At 35.3% G+C, this 21,181-nt stretch overlaps 1 protein-coding gene across 3 annotated transcripts in view; it reads right to left on the reverse strand.

Moving 5' to 3' along the window:
- RBM26 (RNA binding motif protein 26) overlaps positions 1 to 21,181 on the reverse strand; it is a 48,607-nt gene that overhangs the window by 12,324 nt on the left and 15,102 nt on the right. The window contains exons 6-18 of one of the 3 annotated variants that reach the window (XM_009085295.4): positions 20,170 to 20,430; positions 17,807 to 18,046; positions 16,200 to 16,340; positions 15,677 to 15,817; positions 14,571 to 14,682; positions 13,618 to 13,777; positions 12,323 to 12,487; positions 8,796 to 8,927; positions 7,722 to 7,793; positions 4,477 to 4,605; positions 2,293 to 2,367; positions 1,481 to 1,651; positions 514 to 618 (exon numbers count right to left, since the gene is read on the reverse strand). In XM_009085295.4, the coding sequence (XP_009083543.1) occupies positions 514 to 618; positions 1,481 to 1,651; positions 2,293 to 2,367; positions 4,477 to 4,605; positions 7,722 to 7,793; positions 8,796 to 8,927; positions 12,323 to 12,487; positions 13,618 to 13,777; positions 14,571 to 14,682; positions 15,677 to 15,817; positions 16,200 to 16,340; positions 17,807 to 18,046; positions 20,170 to 20,430 (1,904 nt within the window). Of the gene's footprint in view, positions 1 to 513; positions 619 to 1,480; positions 1,652 to 2,292; positions 2,368 to 4,476; positions 4,606 to 7,721; positions 7,794 to 8,795; positions 8,928 to 12,322; positions 12,488 to 13,617; positions 13,778 to 14,570; positions 14,683 to 15,676; positions 15,818 to 16,172; positions 16,341 to 17,806; positions 18,047 to 20,169; positions 20,431 to 21,181 lie in introns of all 3 variants that reach the window. The other 2 variants (XM_018908772.3, XM_018908773.3) reach the window with 2 other exon arrangements.

Consider the following 21,181-nt stretch of genomic DNA (forward strand, 5'->3'; position numbering starts at 1 on the left):
GTGTTTCTACACATTGAATACTTCTTCAAACACTGTATTTGCTTCTGTTAAGTTCTCCTCTTGAAACCAACACTGTAATAATATTACTTTTGGCATCTTGGGCTTTTTGATTTATCTCGTTAAAAGGATGCTAATGCTTAGGGACAAAAGATTAGGCAGTATTTCTTAACTTTTCTGGCTCAAACACAAAATGACCTTCAGCCAACAATTTAAAACCACTCCACATTCTCAAGAAAGCATTAATACCCACAAATCTATAAAATATCATGTAATCTGAATAGTTACAGAATTTAAACAGATTAGCAAATGCAATTAGAGACAATACTATTTCTCAATTCCACTGCAGTAGAGAAAGTGTTTTTTTAAAAGATTATTGCTAAATGTCTCCATTTACATGCAACTTAGTAGTGCACTCTGGATAAAAATAGTTCATGATACAATATGCAAGCTAATAAACATAAAGAAAAATATTTGATTAAAAGTTAATTGCTACAAAAGAAGACACAAACATACTTCCAGCTGCAGTTCTGTATATTTTCGTCTTAATTCAGTAACTTCTTCCCCAGCTTGCATCTTCTTGTATAAATCCAGTTCAGTATCTAGTAACTCCTTCTGCATCTAAGAAATTGTTATGGTGAATTATTAGTTCCACAGTTCACATTTTGTACTAAGGAAACAACTGTTCAATAAAAAGCTGTAACTTTGCAGGTATACTGCTTATTACACTGGGTTTTCACCTCCAAAAACAAACAAAACACAAGCTTAGGAGCCTTCATGGCAAAGCAAAACTTCCAGCTGAGCTTTGTGATGCCAAACCTTTTAGACTAACAAGCAAAGCCAAAGTTAATGGATTTTTTTCTAAAGATACATACAATAAAAATTCAAGATGTTATGGTGATTAGATAAACTAAAAAAAGCCCAGGGAAAAATAATTCTCACAGGTAAAATCCAAATATGGGCACCTAGATCAAAGGAAAACTGATCAGTATAATCTTCAATCTTAAAAGATTACTATATTAACAAATTTCCGTGACACAAAGAGTCACAGGAAATTGCATACCAGTACAGTTTGTTTTGTGAATAAAGCCTGAACAGAAGATATTTGTGGTGCCTAACTATAATCTTTTCACATAAGAAATACTATTTTCATAATTTCTATTCAAAATTTATGAAAGCAATAGATTATACACAAAGCATTCGACAAAGTAAAAGAAAGAATCACACGATTTTTGATTTGGTTCTTTTTCATCTTCTAGACGATGCAGTATCTGTGTAACAGCAGATACAGCTTTTAGACAACAGCATGGTTTTAAAATTAACTATGCTCCTTTGATAAGAAGGCAAAATAAATCTCACTTCAAAAAGGACTTAAAAACTAAACCAGTTTGGGTTTTAAATACTGCTAATGGGACTACTTATTTTTATTCTTCTGAAACAAACGTGAATTCATCTAGTAAAAAGCTGACCAAAACTTGACTACCTGAGTTTTAGTTTTCATGCTTTTTAAAGGAGCGCCTCCTCCTGGTGATACGCCTTTTAATTCATCCTTTAACTTGGTAATGCTATTAGTCAAAATTTCCAGTGTTTTCATGATTTCTGCTTTGTCTTCTGACTTCATGGCTTTATTCTTCTCCAGCTTTGAAATCAGCATCTGTCCAGTTAAAAAAAACAAGAGTCTTTTTACTCAGCAACTACTAATACAGACCTGTTTTGCAGAGGTCAGTATAACTTATGGAAAAAACAAATACTGCATTTCTTTTGACCTACAAATTAACACAAAGGACTTTTAACAGGTTGTATAAATGAAAATCTTTGTCTGAATCTCTGATTAGTTTCCAAATGAACAACTGGTATTTCCAATTCACTTGGACAGATTTGCCTAACACACTTGAATTAATTTAAAATTTTATTCAACTTATATGACACTTTGACTTTTTTTCTCTTCCTAAGCCTAAGTGCAGTCATGCATCATTTTCTACATCATTATCTCCTGCTCTTGTTGAACAGAACTTAGGCTTTCCCTTCTCCCAAACATATGCATGTTGCTCCCAAATCAGGCAGTATCAATTAAATTTGACATAAATTGCATGAGCTTGTAGAGTTTTATTTAAGTGAACTAACAGGACAAGTTCGATTAAAACTATAAACTTGAAATAGTATGATAATGCCATTCTAAGAGAATGCTTATTTTATAGACTTTTTTTTGTTCATTCTTACAAATTCTGAAATATTTTTAACTGGACTGAGATTTTGTAACTGAATTGGTGACTGTCTTTAATACCAGTATTTTACCTTCTGTGTTTCAATGTGCTTCTCCAAGATTTCTTGCTTCTTTTTCCTCACATCTTGTTGAAGTCGCAGTGCCTCCTAGAAGCATAAAAAGATTACAGAAAGTTTCTAGACTTTGAAGCATTAGTGCCAGAATACTTTACTATGCCTGACAACTACACAGGAGTAACTTACAGTAACAGGGAAAAAATTAGTAATAGGAAATGCAAGATACTGATATTTCCAACTATGTTTTAGACTATAACGCCATCACCAAATTAAAGACTGAATTATCTTTTTTAGTTAGATCTGTGCTGGGAAGACTTTATTATTGTTCACATATAAAGTAACACCTTACACAACTCCACTGAAAGCTGAAAGGCAACATATTACACTACCTCAAGAGGTACAGCATGCAAGTTTTAAATGTGTGAGCACAATTATTTTGAAAGCAACTGTAATAAATCAAGTCCATCAATTAGAACACACTCTCCAGAATTTTTACAAGTAAAAAGAAAGCTTTTTTTTGAAGTGTCACCCAAAGAAAAGCACCTCTTTTGTGTATGAGCACTCTAACTGGGAACCAACAGTACAGCTACTCCATCTACCAACAACAGAACCTTGACCAGGCAATGGGCAAATCAAAATGAACTGAAACTGATCAGTAAGTGACAATACTGCACTCTGAATGAGAAACAGGATGAGATGCCACCCCTGCTGTGCTCAGAGCCTACTAATGGTGCTTGTAAGAAAGCAGTTGCTTCTTGTTCTCAAATACAGAAGTCTTAGACAGTAGAAAACCCTTAAGAGCTTTGATATCAATATATTTAATGGAGTAGTAGAGGAGAGGCAGAAGATGATCAACTGGGATCAATTGCAAGTGGAATATTTTATACAAAGACTGTAAATTCACAGCAGCCATAGAAAAATAAATAGCAGTCAAGTTTCAGTATGTCTTCCCAAATACTGACAAATTCTGCTGCATGAAATGTTAGTTTTTCAATACAGTGTGCAATCATTTTTCTGAAGGGAAAGGGAAGGTAAGATAATGGGATGAATTTGAAAAAAAGGCAGGGAGACAGGAGGAAAAGAAGGGAGTCAGTCCCACAAAATAATGTTTTTCCACAAGTACTAGTATATTGTAACAGAAATCTCTGAAGGCAGGAAGGAGCACAAGATCACATGGAAAAGGAGCCAATCACTTAGGCACAACTTCAGTCTTCTCTCAAAAAAACCTCTACAACTGTTGAGTCAACAATTTAATTACAAGTTTTTTGCCATTTTACAGGCATTTAGCATCTCCACTTGAAAGGCAAAGGCTCTAATTCTAAAAGCATGTGTTAGGGGACAAACACGAAATGAAATCTCAAAATCAGAACTGCTTTCTATAAATTCTGGACCAGTGGCAAAATTCACGCACAGCTACAAACTGCTAGTTCAAATTACATTAGACATAAATTACAGAATTTAGCAGTACTTGACCAAAATCTTTAACAATTATACTGATTTCAACACTTACGTTTGGATGTAACCTTAGTATTGTAATTTGTGGTCAAAAAACAGTAAGGCAAACAATGTCCTCTATTTAGTTTCTCTAAATGATAAGAATAAACCTGAAGAAGGAGCTTTGCTGTGCTCTCCTGAAAATTCTAAGCAAGCTAAACTATAACTGAGTGACCTATTGAGTCCAAATACATTTTTGTTGCATTTCCTTTCTAACATATATAAAAAAGAGAAAGCCTAGCACTATGTAAAAATAAAAGTGGGTGCAGAAGAACTATAGCTAAGAAACAACAAAATGCAGAGTTCTCTTGGAGAAACCATTTTGGTCACACGTACAAAATAACACTGAGAATAGAGGCCAGTTCCAGAATAGTTTAAGAGAGAAGAACAGTGACTATACTATACTCCCTTTCACTCACAACAGACAATTCATACCTCAAAGTGTAGATTCTGATTCCAGGAAAAAGTGTTTCACATTTTGAATTTCTACAGTTTTAAACCTGCTTACACTGCCTGAACATACACTGAAAAATAACAAAACAATGCTGAATTTTCTTGTAATATGTGGGGGGAAAAAAAACATTATAGTGAATTTAATCTTGCAACAAGTTTCATCTACGATCTTGAGATGAATATACATACTCTATCTCTAGGTCACAAGTTCCCAACCTAGGTCCATTTTAAAAAGAAGCATATTTAATTTACCTGTTTTTTCTTCTGTGCTTCATTAGAGTCTAGCACGGAAGTGGAAACAACAGGCAAAGATTTCTGTGCTGCCTTCAAAGCAGCAGGGTTGTACACAGTTTTTGTCAAGCCAGTAGAAGTAGATAAAACCTATAGGAGGAAATCATTTTATTTTTTTGCCAGAGAATTTCAATCTTTTAAAAAACCCGCATGAGTGCTTAAAAATATATAAGTGTCCTTTCTTTTGTCTCCTTTGCTGATACGGAATCTAAAAATTTGTGGAGCAATTATATTTGGAGTGGTTGAAGTTAAACAATTTCTGAAGAGGCAGCACTACATCAGATATGTAAGCCATCAACATCAGCGAATAAATCCTCTCCACTGAAATTTTGTATGCACTTCCAAGTTTCAAATACATAAATATTTATGTATTTGAGCATAATTATGAAAACAGAAGATTGAGATTTTTGCAAGAGTAACTGTTGTTTTTGTGTTTTGAAGTCTAAAATACAGTATTTCATGGCTGCATGAATTTTTCCAAGCAAAAGTTCAACATAATTTTAGAGACTAAGGTCCAATGTAGAGACAACAGTTTCTTTTCATATGCAGTTGGTGCAAAGTAGAGCTTGCACAATCAGCAAGAAGTAACTCAAGAACAAGGAAGTCTTCAACATTATACAGCCCAGGAAGAGACTCCTATGTCTCTCTGTTCTCCTTCCTACATTTGTAATGAGGTATGAAATTTCTCCATGACTTACTGAGAACACCAAGGACTGCTTTACAATCTCCCTAAAACATACTATGCACTTCTCCACAATATCTGAAGATTTTAACTGTTTTCTGAGCCTGTTCCTTAAAGAGTTTTTTTGGCATGCTAATACTGAAAAATACACAGCTAAGTCCTAGAGATAATATAGGTATGATCTTGTCCACCTTGTTAGCAAATAGAAGAATTTATGTAATTGGTATGACTTCCAGAAGTTTAAAAATACTTTCCATCTATGTGGAAAATTAAAAGATGCATGCAGATTTTATTAGTCACCATGCACTCCATAAAACAGCAAAATGCCCACCAAGAGGAAGGGGGGGAAAAAAGAGACAGACAAGAAACAGAAAGGAAGACCAAGAGCTTAGAAGAATTTACAACAGGAACAGTTCATATAAACCCTCTGCACTTCAGTGTGATATTATACTACTTCTTCCCAGAGTAAAGTGTTTTTAAGAGTACACAGTGCATAGAAAACAACAGCAAAAAGAAACCAACACACTTTATAAGGTACTATAGAAGGTGGTACAAAATGCTCTAAGCAGGCCATTACAAAGATGAAAGATTTTTTTTATAAATCTATTAAAGAACATTTAAGTATGAATATCTGAATCATACAGTTTCTATTACAAAGTAGCTTTAGGACAGGCTACAAGACAAACAGAGGATCAAGCAAAGACAAAAATACTGACATATTCCTCTCAGCCTGAACTGTCTTCAGGGCAGAGTGAACCACATCCCCTTGTCTCTTTTATGTAGGAGATGTAAGAAGAGAAGCCACAGCACCAACACAAACAAGTCAAGAGCAACACTAATGTCTTCTAAATAGCTTTACACTATTCAAGAGAAGCAATAGTGTGAATAGCGTGCATCTCTTCACAAGTCCACAAATTTTAACTCCCTATACAGATCCCACAAAGTCTCACAATGATGGTTTTCGCACCTTTTCCTCCCACTCTTTGGGAAGAATAGATAGCTCTTTTCTCATTGCAAAATTCTTGTCAAACCATGCACTCCATCAGGCGCAAAAAAAAACATGTAGGACATGATGCCTCTATTTTTTGATGGAAGTCAATCATTTTATTTCTAATGGTTATAAAATAGAACGACTGCAAACTAAGCAAGGTATTTCTTTGTAAAGAGGCGGTAGTAGGTAAAAGTAAGTCAAATCAGGTTCTAGAATCCTATTAAAAATGTCAAAGGAAACTGCTGTTTTACAACACATCCGGTGAACAGCCTCTCAGCAAAATCACATCTGTACTATAAGACAATAGAACAGAAAAATATTCTAGCATAAAATTTACTCTTTGAAGAAAAGTGCTTCAAGATAACTCAACTCTTACACAACGAGGAAAACTATTTCCATTCAAGCTGCAAGATGAAGCAGACTTCCTATTTCTAAAGTAAGTACGTATTATGTATGTAAAATGTAGATCAGGAATATACAGCAAGGTATTTATCTGCAACTAATTTAGAGTACCAGGAGTGGAACTAATCAAACTAACAACAAAATACAGGCAGGAAGCCTTAATCAATGCATTTAGGAGGACTGCTTGGCTTGAAATGAATCAAAGACATTCTCTAATATGACAACTAACATTATCAACTTCAAGTATTATTCCCTTTCTATGTTAAGTATCTCTGGAGTGAATTTTACCTGTTAGGTGCCACTTCATCCATCAACTGCCATACTGAAAAGGGGTGGGAGGGGATGTGTGTGGGGAAATATAGTGGATGCTTCATTTATTTCAGGTCAAGCTAACTCCTAATAGAAAAGATATATACCTAGACAGAGGAATCCTGTTATGAGGTAAAACTTTCTGTGTTTCTACTACCAGTTTTTCAAATCAATGTTAAAAAAACATTGAGGAAGCTGATCCCCTGAAGTGCCAAATAGATCTGGAAACATGCATTACAAACTTTGCTACTATAGTAAACACATCAAGCACTTTGTATTCTGAAAATTGGAAACACTGGCCAAAATACATAGCTTATAACCACAATTCTGATGCACCTTTCCCCCCTTACCTTTGTCCTTTCTATACTGATTAATTTCCACCTTTATCTTTCAACAAAGTACTGCAAATTGTAAAACCAAATAAAACGGCAACTGTTTACAGCATCATCTTTTAAGGGTCACAGAAGACCAGAAACATTTTATAGAACTGTGTTCTACAGCATCATATGTAATGTCAAAATTTATTTATTTTTAAAATTTATTTTTGTATACTTCTAAACACGTCAGGATTATGGAACATATCCAGTTCTTTGTATGACTGAATAAAAGGAATGTGATAGATTAAACAAAATCCACAAAATAGCAGCTTTTGTCCTTCTTATAATCATTTAGCCATCTGCTGAGTTTTGACTTATTATACTTCCTAATACTAATCCTTCACAAATTGTTTTATTCGTAGTTATGAAACAATATTGGCACAAGGGGTTTGATAAAAAAATTCTACTGAAAATAAATATGAGGAAATATGAGACATTTTCTTACCTTTTCAGTTGCTGGAGTAACTGGCTTTGACACAAAACCCAGTCTATCCTTCACAGATAATTTAGTCACATTCTAAGAAAACAAAGCATAATTATACTTCAAATGTACACTACAAGCACTAGCAATTTAGAAAAAATATTTAACTAATAAAATCATAGACTTTTAAGCAACAATGAAAGAAAAATATTCAAACTATTGATAAAATTAATTTTAGATATTTGATTTTTCAGTTAATATACATCTATAATTGGGTAAGACAAATACAAAGCCAAATTTGGAATCAAAGATTATCCTACATATTTTTTGCAAGAAGCTCCAGACATGCTAGCTGGTAGAGGACTATCTACACAGGCCCTTTTAAATACACTACGGCCCTTGTGTTCTATAATCTGCTATCTGCAGATTACATCTGCATCAAATGCAGAAAGTGGTTTAAGTTACAAATGGGTTCTGATTTGTGCTGGTCTCCCTTTCCAGAGGTAAAACCAAAGCAGCAGCGTACTGCTAAGAAGGAAATATTGCAAATATAATAAAACATTAAAGACTATTTCTAATGGGAGTAACACACCAGATTCTGTCATTATTCACACTGGTACTGTGGTTACATTCTTCCTTTTATTAGGGGAGAGGAACAAATTCTAAAAATTCCTCTAGATACAGAGCTTCATTCTCTAATGGTTTTAGGTGTTTAACAGATAAAATACATATACATAGAAAAAAAATTAGCTTTTACTTCTTTGGATAGAGACTCACTTTATTTTGAAATCTGACACCAGCAATTCAACACAACAATTCTGAAACAGACTGAAAGCTTTTCAGTTTTTCTTTTTAAACTCTGTAAAAAGCTACAATACAAAAAAATTATTTGGCTTTTTTACCAGGCTCAGGTAAAAAAGCCAAATATCACTGCACTGAGGAAAACGTTACAGGAAAACACCACTAACAATGTAAGCAGAAGCACTTTGAAGTAGTAAATAGAAGTAACTTGCACCATAGAAGTAACTGGTACATTCTTACACTACAGAACCTATTTCAGAAAGAACAGGCAACCGAATTCCTCACTACGATACCAACCTGAGCGACTTCTGTGTTGGCACCCTGTGCTTCTGCAGGTTCAATATTACTCGCAGGTACTGGACCAAGCCGCTCCTTCACCGACTGCTTCACTACAGGCAAAGTGGGCTGCTGCACCAAGGGCTGGATCACCTGCAACACAGCCCCAGCCCCCAAAAGGCACAGCACAAGATTAACAACAGAAGGCTGCTACACGTGTCATTCAGTTAGTACACAATGAAATTACAATGGAATTTATGTTTACACTTCTTCCCTTATCATTCACCTGATGGGATAAACAAGCACCTCATGAAATTTATTATGTTATACTGAATATTTGTGGAGCACCAGTGGCAATAACATTCATTCTGCATTTACAACTTACAAAAGTGAACAAAAAACTGATTTATTTCTATTAATTACATTTACTCAGCCTAACTTAAATTCTAACTGTTAGAACAAAATAAAACGTAATAAAGAGGTCTTCTGGCTCCTCTCACAACTCTTTCACCATCAACTGTTTAGTTATGAAAAGACAGAATACAAACTTGTATCACAAAGACTCTCACTTTTTACAGTGACACATCACACTTTTCATCTCCTATGTGTTTAACTTGGACAAAATAGAAAAAAAGGATATAGAAACATGCAGTCATGGGACTGAAGAAAAAGAGAAGAGAGCAGATAATCTTTGAATGTACAATGGATATATCCTGGCAGCTAACAGCTTTCCTTTTTTTTCTTCGACAAAAACATTCAACAGTTAAGATCAAAAAATATGCTTCCAAGCAAGCTTATTGTCATATTTATAGCTCTCAGAAGGTCACCTAATCCATTTCTCTCCACTGTAGGGCAAAGTCAGTTATGCCATTACTGACAGTATCTATCTATCTTGTTCTTACAAATTTCACATGAAACAGGTCCTGTCACCTCTCTAGGCAGAAGTGCTTCAGTATGCTTTGGCATTAGAAAATGTTTTTTTAATATTTAACCTAAATCTCTTTGTTCTGCCTTTTAGGCCTAGAAGTTCCTGTTTTATCTGCCTCAGATGGGGAGTGCATATTATTTTCTGCTTCTTGGCAGAAGCCTTTTATTTGGTGATTTATTATAGTTCTTTACCTAAGTACTTCCACATCCGTGGAAATCCTAAAGCAAAAAATTTCCAAAATAATCCTGCTGATAAAATAGCAATGGTTAAAAAATTGTGCTGGACCAGATACTACTGAAGGGACAATTTAAAAGTCAACAGACTTTACACCGAAGAAAATTCCAAAGCCTATCTTGGTGCTTGATAAACAAAATCTGGTTGGAAGCCATTACAAACACAGGCAAAATTAATTAACCCATAATTAATTAATGTACCAGAAATCTTGACAAAAGACAATATTTATAGTATATGAAGAGGTATAAACTGTCCGTACTACCCATAGATATGATACCACATATTAATTTCAATGAGAAGTAAATATTCATGCTTCTGAAAGACTTAAAAAATACCTGTTTACTGACTCAACAATTTGTTAAATTCTATATCCTGGGGTAGAAGAACATAGAAGCATTGTACTTGAAATTTTAATTCCCTGTTAAAAGGTTTTCTTGTTACTGCGTGCCTTCCGTTGCTTATAACAGATTTCAAAATGCAGTCTGCTGACATGTGCTGAATGGCTGTTCTTAGTGAGGCAGAAACATCTAATACTGTCCCCAGGACTAAGGGGAATTCATTCTTAAACCAACAAAGTTGACTTGCTAAAGGTGGTGTGATTGCAAGGTGTTAACACCACTAAAAATTATGGGACTACTATAAATAAGAACTATATAGATCGAATGTTTGTTTGGAAATATAGAGCTAATACTCCAATAATAATCTGAACAGCATAATCAGCAAATAAGCCAATAGCACAGTCCAAGCTATCGTTTGAATAAGAGAAATGCAAATGATGTACTCCACTGCCCTCTTCTGGCTGAGATGAAAACCAACCTTAAAAAATAAATACCCATTTTGAGCAGAACTACTTTAGACAAAGCATTAAGGATATTGATAAAATCTAAAGGATAACAACAGGGAAGACGGTGAGATAGATGCCATTAAAACCGAATTTCTGAAGATAAAAATCAGGGCATTTCTTACAAAGAAGGAGAGAAAGAAACCTGTTAAAATCCTGTACAGCAGGATTGCCATGGAAAATCAGGTCACTGATTCTAAATGATGATGACACACACCATCAAGAGAAAGTAGGAATTCTCAACTCAGAGTAGCAATTGAAAGAATCCCCTTACTTAAGTCATTCACATATTAAATCAGCATATATAGTTAAGTGCCCATTTCTTCTACAGAGCCTGTCTCATATTTTTGAAGTGCAGAATGTGCTGTTCCACACTGATGGCAAATTCAATAGAGCAGGATACACAGATATTTTGAAGGACTTGCTACACCAGCCACTAACTGAGAAGACTCAACTCAATAACCCAGAGAGCAATGGCAAACCCAAAGCTCCTCTTCTGCTTGAGTACAGCCACTGCTGTACTGCTGACAAGTCTGATTTGGCCTGACACAGGTTACAAATCTACCCTTCACAGCAGTAATTGCTGTTTAATTTTTTTAATGTTGCCAATGCGGCTACGAACATGACAACTTCCAAATGTGCCTCTGCAATTCAATAAAAAAATGCAGATCATAGCATTTCAGTTGTAAAGGACCTGCAACAATCATCTAGTCCAACTGTCTGGTCACTTCAGGGTTGACTAAAGTTTAAGCACATTGTTCAGAATACTGTCCAAATACCTTTTTAAAAGAGTGACAGGCTTGGGGCCATCAGCCACCTATCTAGAAAACTTGTTTCATTGTCTGACCACCCTCTCAGCAAAGAAATGCTTCATGCCCACTCTGGACCTCTTGTGATACAACTCCAATCCATTCCCAGACATTCTATCCCTGGATATCATAGAGATCAGCAACTACCTCCCTACTTAAAAACATCCCTGATCCCTTCCTAGAAAGTTAGACACAGTATGCAGTTCTTTTCCACTATTGTTTGCAAGTCCTTATATCTACATGTGTATACACAGAGGCACTTATGTGTAAATCAAATTCTTCTGTTACTTTGTACAATACACATGCTCAACAGGAAGGGAAGGGGAAAGGGAAAGACCAGAACTTCATGAAAGAAAATGGAGATCACCTTTCATGAAAAGAAATATAACTCTGCTGCTCACCAAAAGAAAGAAAAAAGCCTATATTAATTAAAGCAAAATAGATGTTATTCAGCAGAGAGCTTCATCAAATCTTGCTTGACATGATAACAGAGTGGAATACACAAAAGGTCACAGAAGGGCTTTCCTTAAATACCTTTGGTCTCATCTTTCTAATCAACTGCTGAACATTGTATATCAGGTCAAAGAATTTACAACTGAATAGTGACTTTTGGAAATTAATTACATGAAGTAGTCATTACTTCAAAGGGACTTAGTTTACTTGATATAAAGTCTCTTAAAAATGTTTTGAAGATTCTTTTTTACATAATATTCTACAACAGACTTAGATCCTCTACCTTCTGTGTGGTAGTCTGGATTTGCGGTGCGCTGCCTTCTCGATGCCAATAAACTTTAATAAAACGATTATTTAATACTGCTTCTGTACTTGATATAGCTTTCTTTGCTTCCTCATGGGTGGCAAACTGAATAAGGGCACCTTCTGGATCACCCTGATATGCAACCTAAGATTTAAAACAGAAGAAAAAAACTTACCACATAGAGGATTCTCATTTGTGTCAAAATTATCATTAAATCATTAGCTTTTAGGCTTAGAAGCTTACAGTTTACACCCAATCCCAATATATGTCATTAGATAAATACTTCCCATTCATGAGCCCATTTGAAAGGCCTGCTGTCAAAATCAACCTTGAGCTCATGCTAACAAACTTTAAGAGTAGTTTAAAAAACCTCAAACTAACAAAGTAAAGCAAAACCCACAGTCAACCAGTATTGGTCTGCAAATATGAGCAGTTGTTTGAAAGACAAAAGGAAGACTCAGCAAAGTAAAGAAAATTACTATGAAAAATGCAGGAGTCAGATAGTAAATGTCCTATCTAACATTAGAGCTAGACAGCAAAGTTCATTTTGATTTCCCTCCATTGAGCATTAACACATCATTTTAGTTTCAAAAGCCAAGACCATAAATACTCTTTGCAAGAGGAGCATAGCTTGCAATCCCCATATACATATCTGTCTCTCCATACACATCCATGAATTATTTATTTGCCTTAATGAATAATATTGCCTGTTAATACACCCATATTCTTAGGTAAACTACAGAAACGCTTAAGAAATATTTAATAGCAATTAAGAGAGATTTAAAATCCCTCCAGTGTTCAGACAGGCACAGAGTGTTTATTCTGTACTGTATCAGTATGTACAAAAATACTGCCGCACTTCTTCATTCCAGCCCTCAGTGCAAACAAGAAAGGATTTAGAAAATGCAGGGCAGCACCTGAAACTTGTTGATAATGAAGCACAGTGAAAGGTCACACCATGTAGCTTAGAGAGTGGGTATGAAATACTGACATTACACGTGCAGCCTGCAATATGTAACACCAGCTTAAGTCAGGCTCTAGTTCTTTCACTGCTTTCCTCTCTCTTCAGTTGCTTATTGGGTGACTCCAATAAATCACAAAGTAATTTTAAGGGACAAACCGTCATTATCATAGAAAGCAATTATGTCACAGGGACTGCTTTCTGGATGAGAAATGCAGGTTTTCTGTATTTACAATTTATCTCTGAATATACAGACCATTTATGAGAGCATACCCAAACTTGATAAAATGGGTGAGAAATGGTTGACTCTTACCTGCAAGTTGACTAAGTTTCCAAACTTACTGAAGTGCTCATTAAGTTTGCTGATGTTGTTAAGTTCTGGGGGAACTTTTCTCAATTCAAGTTTTGTATTTTCATTTCCAAACTGCACTTTCTTCTGGAAACCTGGACTATTTGTTCTGTTAAAATTTTGCCTGCAACAAATAAAAAATCAAGCCAGAAATCCATAGCAAACTAGCAAACACAATGTTAAATTGTATATGCTTGTACAGAAGCATGTGTGTATGAGACACAAAGATCTGCAGAAAATAATTAAAAAATAATGCAGTTTTAGAAGAGTGAAGGAGAGAACAGGACACACACCCATTCAATTGCTATCTTCCCCACTGATATTCTGAGCATACCCAAGCACATAAATCTGTGAAGTAATTCATATTTATTTGCTCATGTCAGTGTAATTCCTGACTTTTACATTGCTTCTTTCCAAAAACTGTTTCTTAGCTATTCCATGAAACTTCCCCACTACTGTTTCAACTATTACTTCAAGGATTTCCTCACTCCCAGCAATCTCTTAAAATCCCTTCCAACCTTGCACCCTCTGTTTTTTTCTCAGTAACATACCTGGCAACTCAAAACAAAATAGCAGTGATAAAATTCACATTTCACAACTAAAATCAATCATCTCTAACAACCATCACACTGCAACATCCCTGTTTCTTCTATCATGCCAAATTTCAAGGAACAGATCTTAGTATCATCCAAAGCAACTTCATCTATCTGTATACTACCTTTGATAGAAGACAGTCGAATAAATACAGCTCGCACTGTAGTATGACTTACTTTAGTACCATCAATGTACTCAGTTTCACTTGCAATTTTTATATACATATATATATATATATGTGTGTGTGTGTGTGTGTCAGATTACAGTAAAGCAGGTAATCAAATTCCAGCTCTTAAGTCAACACTGTGTTAACAGTCACTCACTTGTCAAACCAAGTCTTCTTTGTAGGAACTCCACCATCCCCTGCACCAATTGTTCTTTTCCTGGATTCAGCATCTACCACTATTCTCATACTACTTTTATTAGGAGGTTTTTCTGTAAATAGATGAGAAGATTTTACTTTTTTATAATTTATTTTCTGTGCATTTGTTTGTAAAAAAATATTCTGCTCACACTGATTTTGCACTGAAAAGCACAATTGTTTATTTGGAAATTACTATGATTCTTGTTCTGACTGAATCAAATCTTGGTCACAGACTTCTTAACTATCAACAGATGTTTAGACAGATCAAAATACCTAATAGCACTCATTTTTGTCACAGTAACATCACACATACAGAAAACAAAAGAGGTGTGACAGAAGGCATCTGCCTCGAGATGACTGTGCTCTGATTCACAATGATTCACAATGTCCCATGCAATGCTCTGAGGCTCACACCACTCCAGCTAACACCTCCATTCTACTATTAGATGGCACACACAAAAATGGTCATGATAGGAAATGCACAGTACTCCAGGGCAATAACACCTAGGAGCAAGATTAATGGATGGACTGGGAAAGGAGTCACTTTTGCTGAAGAACAGGAATCACACTGGGGGACTCCTCACTGAAAATACACCAACAGAAACATAGTAAGATTAAATAGAAATACATACAAATGCAAATAAAAACCACATTAAAAATGGTTTTATCTCTTTTCCATTCTTATTTTGTGTGCTGCTGCTGCTGCTTCTCAGGGCCACAGGAACTGTGAGGTTAAGATTATTCGTGCATAAAACTGCTACCAGATAAAAATGACTCCCTCCTCTATAGGCAAAAATCATCCTGAGATTCTACCATAGAAACATTAACATTTTTCTGTACAAAAGATATACAAAGTGACCAGTTAGTACAGCTAAAGGTAAACTGTGCAATACTCTAGTGAGATATTTCATTCTACCTGCAATAATGCACACACAAAGCAATTACAGACATAGTTCTCTATTCAGCTAAACATCTCTTAATTCCAGAAGATTTTCTCTGCAAAGTTCCTCAACCTGCATTAATGTAAGAAAATCAGCTAAACTCAGTATAGCTTTGAGAGCATACCTCTGGGTGGTAGATCCATATCACCTGATGTGAGTCCTATCAAATTTGGTCTTTGGGCATGTACTCTATGTCTATACATAGGTCTTGAAGTATTTGTTATACTTGGAGCTTCTGGATTATAGCCATCTGTGTCATACGTTTCTGGTAACAAAGAAATTGTCTAATTAAAATAAATTGCAGTTAAAATCCTTAAGGTTTCAGATATAATATTTAATTTAATTACAAGATAGAATTACAATAAAAGAGTTGTATAACTACTATCATAAAAAACCATCATGCCAAGTTTTCTGCTTTAACACAATGAAAATATTACTCTCCAGTCAAAATTCACACTTCATATGCAAATTTTGCTTTAAGTCTTGAACTAAGTCTGAAAAGAAGAATGTTAATTTACTGTCATAATCTATACAACACAAACTTATTCTCCCGAACTATGACATTATAATCTCTATAAAGTACAGTATAATATGAATCAATGTTATTCTATTTAGCAAACCTTGTGGGCAAAGCCTCAGTACTACACCTGCTGTAAAAAGAGAGGGTGGAGCAGGAGGCGGCTGGTGATGAATACCCGTGGTAACAACAGTAGGAACTGAGCTGGTTGCTGAGTTTGGGGGGGCATCCATGCCAGCAGGCTGCAATGGTGGAAGGGGAGGGGGTGGTCCTGTCAAAAACAAAGGAAAATGCTGCATTCATTTATTATCCACTACACTTTCATTACACTCCCCTCATAAGGAAACTGATCTAAAGTGCTTTTAAGGTTATTTAAGAAAAAAGGGCTGAGAGAGCACACCAGCAGACTTGATGCTGTACCACAAATTCACATGAAACCACCCCCAACACAAATGACTCAGAACTTGGATTAGACAGAAAAGCATTTGAATCATTTAACATTTTTCCAAACACCTTCTTTCTACAAGTAAAATTTAATTGCTAGACCAGTATTCATCTTTACCAAATGAAGCACTTGAAAACTCAATAAAAGCCAATCAAAGAAACAAATTCTATTTTTGAAGTAAAAAAGTATTTTTAATATTACAAAAATATGCTATGATGACAATAACTAACTTAACTGAAATTTTTTTTCTAAAGACTCAAGAAGAAACCTTCAACTCTAATGGAACTCTTCTTAAAATTTGATTGGTTTGACTTTTTTTTTAAACAGGTAATGTGACTCTTTCAAAGCCAAGCAGTCAAGCCTGATCTTCAGTTTAATCATTGACAAGAGTAGGTTTTGGAAAAAGTTATAAAGTGATATATCTGAACTTGTGAACCAGATCTGAAAACAGCATGTAAGGCAGAACACTGCCCAAACCAGAGGAAGTTACATTCTGTATTAACTGAAATAAATACATTCATTCATATCGTTCTTCAATATGCTACCAACAGGAAATTTAAACAGTTTAAGAAACTCCTAAGCAATATCAAATATCAACTACTCCTGAATAATTTTACGAATTGGCACATGAAAGTTAGGGAAAAAAACAGACCAAGGAATAATCCCATAAAACTAACATAACAGCTTTTAAACCACACAAGGCAGCTGAGCACTAAACTTTAACTACTTTATAAATGACAGCCAGGTACATAAGTTTTAATGTAATTCTTATTGCTTCAGTTGAAGTACTTTCCAGTGAAACAGTAAACAAAACTGAGACTTTTTCTTACTTTACAAGTTTAGTTTTAAAATAAACCTCAAATGGTATTTTCAGACATAAATTTGATGTGGTCATGAATTATTTTTACTTCTATTACTAGAATGAAACAGTAAGGATCAGTTGTTTCCAGGATTTTCCCTTCTTTGACAGTAGTCAATTTCGGACAACTTCTCCTATAATACTCAAGGAACTGAATTTTGCCATGTCATGCTTTTGCTTAAAAACAATGAAAATATTATTCCATATAAAAGAGTAGTCACATTTAGCATGCAGCATTTTACAATAACCAACTCTGCAACAATTATCATCAGACAGAATAATTTTGAGGTAAGCTATGCCATAGTAGAGCACTGTTCAACTTTACATAATACAGCTGGGATTCTTCAAAAAGGCTTTTTGCACTGCATACAATTCAAGTAAGATCCAGGCTTTCCTATAAAAAAAACCCCAGGGTTTAATCTTTTTAAATTACCTGTTACAGGTGGAAGGCTAGGTGGTAAGGGGCCTGGTGGTGGTACTGGAGGTCTAAGGTTAACAGGAGGAGGACTGAGAATTGGTGGAGGGGGAGGAAGTCCAGGAGGAGGTGGTCCTTCGACAACAGGGGGTTGTGCTGGAAAAGGCAGAATGCCAGGAAGATTCACATCTTCTACCACTACTGGATCGCTTCCATGATCAAAAGGGCACATGTCTCCTCTCATACAGAAACCCTTCTCTGAAACATCAAAAAGAACTGATGTTAGTATTCAGCTGCAGCTCAATTCAGGAAGACATTCAATGTGTAATATGGCAGTTTGTAAATTAAGAGCAGAAGCTTAGATTAGAAAATGAAATTGTTTAATTTTATTCCTAACAGTCAGCACACACAGTAATTGCAGAAACTTGCTAGGACAAAAGTGTTTAATTGCTCTTAAAGAACTAATTCTGCACTGTATTATAACAAATGGTGAAAGCAAAGAATGAACTCTAGATGTCATCATATTAATAAAATCAATTTGTTTCTAAGCAAAAAGTGCAGATGTTAGGATTGAGAAACCCCAATTAAAAGTCAGAAGTTAGTATTATGAAATTCCAACATGAGCAAATTTACCCTTTTTTTCCTCTTTTGCAATTGTTTCAGGAAACATTAAAAACATTTGCCATAGTTGAATGTGGTTACATAAGAGCAAAATTTCTTATTTACATATAACATATGCACTTCTAAGCATTAAATATATATAAATAAAAATGAATACACATTCACTTTTTTTTTTTTTTTACGCACAAGTCAAATATAGAAGGAGGTCAGAGGAGGGTCACAAAAACCACCAAAAGCCTGAAGCACCTCTCTTATGAGGAAGGGCTGAGAATTAAGCTGTTCAGACTGCAGGAAAGAAGGCTCAGCACAGTGAATTCAAGTACTCACTGCAGCCTTTATACTTCACACTTTTTGGTGGGACATGAAGTGATAGGACCAGGGGTCACAGTTTTAAACTAAAACATGGTAGATTCAAAGCAAATGTAAGAAAAAGAAATTATTATAATGAGGATGGTTAAACAGTGGAAGAGGCTGCCCAGAAAAGCTGTGGATGCCCCATGCCTGGAAACATTTAAGGTCATATTGGAATGGGCTCTGAGCAACAAGATCTCGCTGAAGATGACCATGCCTATTGCAGGGATGCCAGACTAGATGACCTTAATAGGGCCTTTCTAGCCCAGACTGTTCTATTATTATCTGTTTAGCAACAGTGTCCACAGAAACAACACCAAAACACCAGTCAGTGCAATACAGGGAAAAGGCTGAAACACCTTCTGGTAAATAGGAAGAAAGAGGAGTGCCCACTTCCTCAAAACATGATGTGGGGAAGCAGTATGTATTACCTCATCTTCAGGAAGAGTTACAGAGCACATTAAATTGAAATGTTGAACAAAAACATTTTTCAGAGGGTAAAGTTGAAAATTTGAAAGTGCAGATAGGAAGAGTGGTATGATGGAACATGTAGCCACTGAAGAGAGAAAATTTCAAAACAAAATGACACATTCACAATTCCACCTGCTCCATATTGCTGTCATGTACACTGGCAAAGCTATTCTTCGTCAGTACAATTCTGCCAATACTTGAAAGCTCAGTTTCCCATTTTTTTTTTTTTTTACTTAAAAAAATTTTCTAATAAGAGTTCTGAATGTAAACTGGCCTAGAACTTAAACTCCTCACTGTGGTATGCAATAGAACAACAAAAAAATCCCTCAGAAGCAACTTTACAGGAAGATTTCAATCCTCCAGAGCTCTCAGGTTGACCGGCTGAGTTTAGGTAAGGCACTGCCAGCTGAAGCAGCCTCTTGTGTGTATTTTGTCACAAGACATTTAAAATGAAAGCTTAAGACACAGATAAGTGAAAACCTAGCCAGTTTTAAGAAACACCTACACAGAAAGAAATGAGCCTGGGAAGTTTCAGCTCTGGACCTTTCTAGTTAAAAATTGTCTGTTAGATAGGACAGAATGAAACAGGATGAGATCAGCAAGGTGCCAACCATTGTCAAAACCACCACATACAGTATTTGGTTGGAACATGACCTAAGACAGAAAACCTGGGTAAAAATTGATTTTTTTAATATACTATTTTTAATTAATACAAAATAATACTAGCAAGTAAAAAAATAGACAAACACTAAAAGAGCCATCTGTCTGAAGTCAGTAAGAAGTGGTAACATGGTAAAATTTGCAACCAAGAAGTGAGCAATAGAAAAACCTGACTATAGTAGAGAAGATCAGAAAAAGAAGGGTGAAATACCTCAATCTTTTCAGAAATGGGGCAATCATAACTGCAGGAGGCAATTAAAAAATTAAAATGTACTTACCATCATAATCTCTACAGCGTTTCTTTGGCAGCGGAGGTCTTCCATAGGAGTTGTGGTCCAGCTGCTCTTCATGGAACTCTGACCAACTTTCAGTAGTGTTATTTCCATGATGAGCAGGAGCAATAACAGTAATAGTACTGCTCAGTGTAGGGACAGGGTAGTGGCCAGATGAAATATTTGTCACAGAAGAAACCGGAGTATAATTGTTCTCTAATGGATCTGTTCTATCCATGTCATATTTTGGCTTTCCTAAATCCCTTTCTGTAACAAAAAAATAAAAATAAAAATTATACTGGATAATTCCTTATCTACCTTTTCACCAGAAACAGCCACTTCTCTCTAAATATCTTTATTCCACATCAACTCAATACATATACCCAATAATTGAAATGTTTTACAGGTTGCCCAAAGTGCCTATGGAGTCTCCACCCTTAGAGTTTTTTATAACCCAGCTGGTCCTAAGCAATCTGCTCCAGTTTATTTGTTTTGATAAAGGGTGTTAGACTACACCACTTTCAGAGGTCTCCACTAACCTCAGCTATTCCATGATTCTGCATTCTAAAGGTTTAATCAGAAAAATAATAATCTGTGAAGTACATAGTCAGTCCCAGGGCAATTTTAGTAACAGATATATCCACAGTAGAGCAGATACCGTATTTAACTTCAGGCAGAGTACATCTTCTTTAATGATCCATGCAAGAACTTCAGATATAAAGTTTTTTTGAATAAAGGGAAGCAATGGCAAGAAAAAGGTAACCATGGTTTGAAAATACTATAAAAGTTACAAATCTTTAATGTTTCAAGACAATGTTATTGTTGTGTCCTCATTTTGTTGATCTTCATTTTCTGCTGCACTCAAATGCATGTATTTATTGCATGCAAAGCTTTGCCTTAATAGGTGAAATAATAATGCTTGACATGTGTGGAACACTCCTGGGCAGATACAGCAAGTAAAATGACCTTTTATTCTGAATACATACTAACTATTCTCTTCATTTTCTAGTATTACCAC

This window comes from Serinus canaria, chromosome 1, assembly GCF_022539315.1.
Source record: "Serinus canaria isolate serCan28SL12 chromosome 1, serCan2020, whole genome shotgun sequence".
NCBI classification, from domain to species: Eukaryota; Metazoa; Chordata; class Aves; order Passeriformes; family Fringillidae; genus Serinus; species Serinus canaria.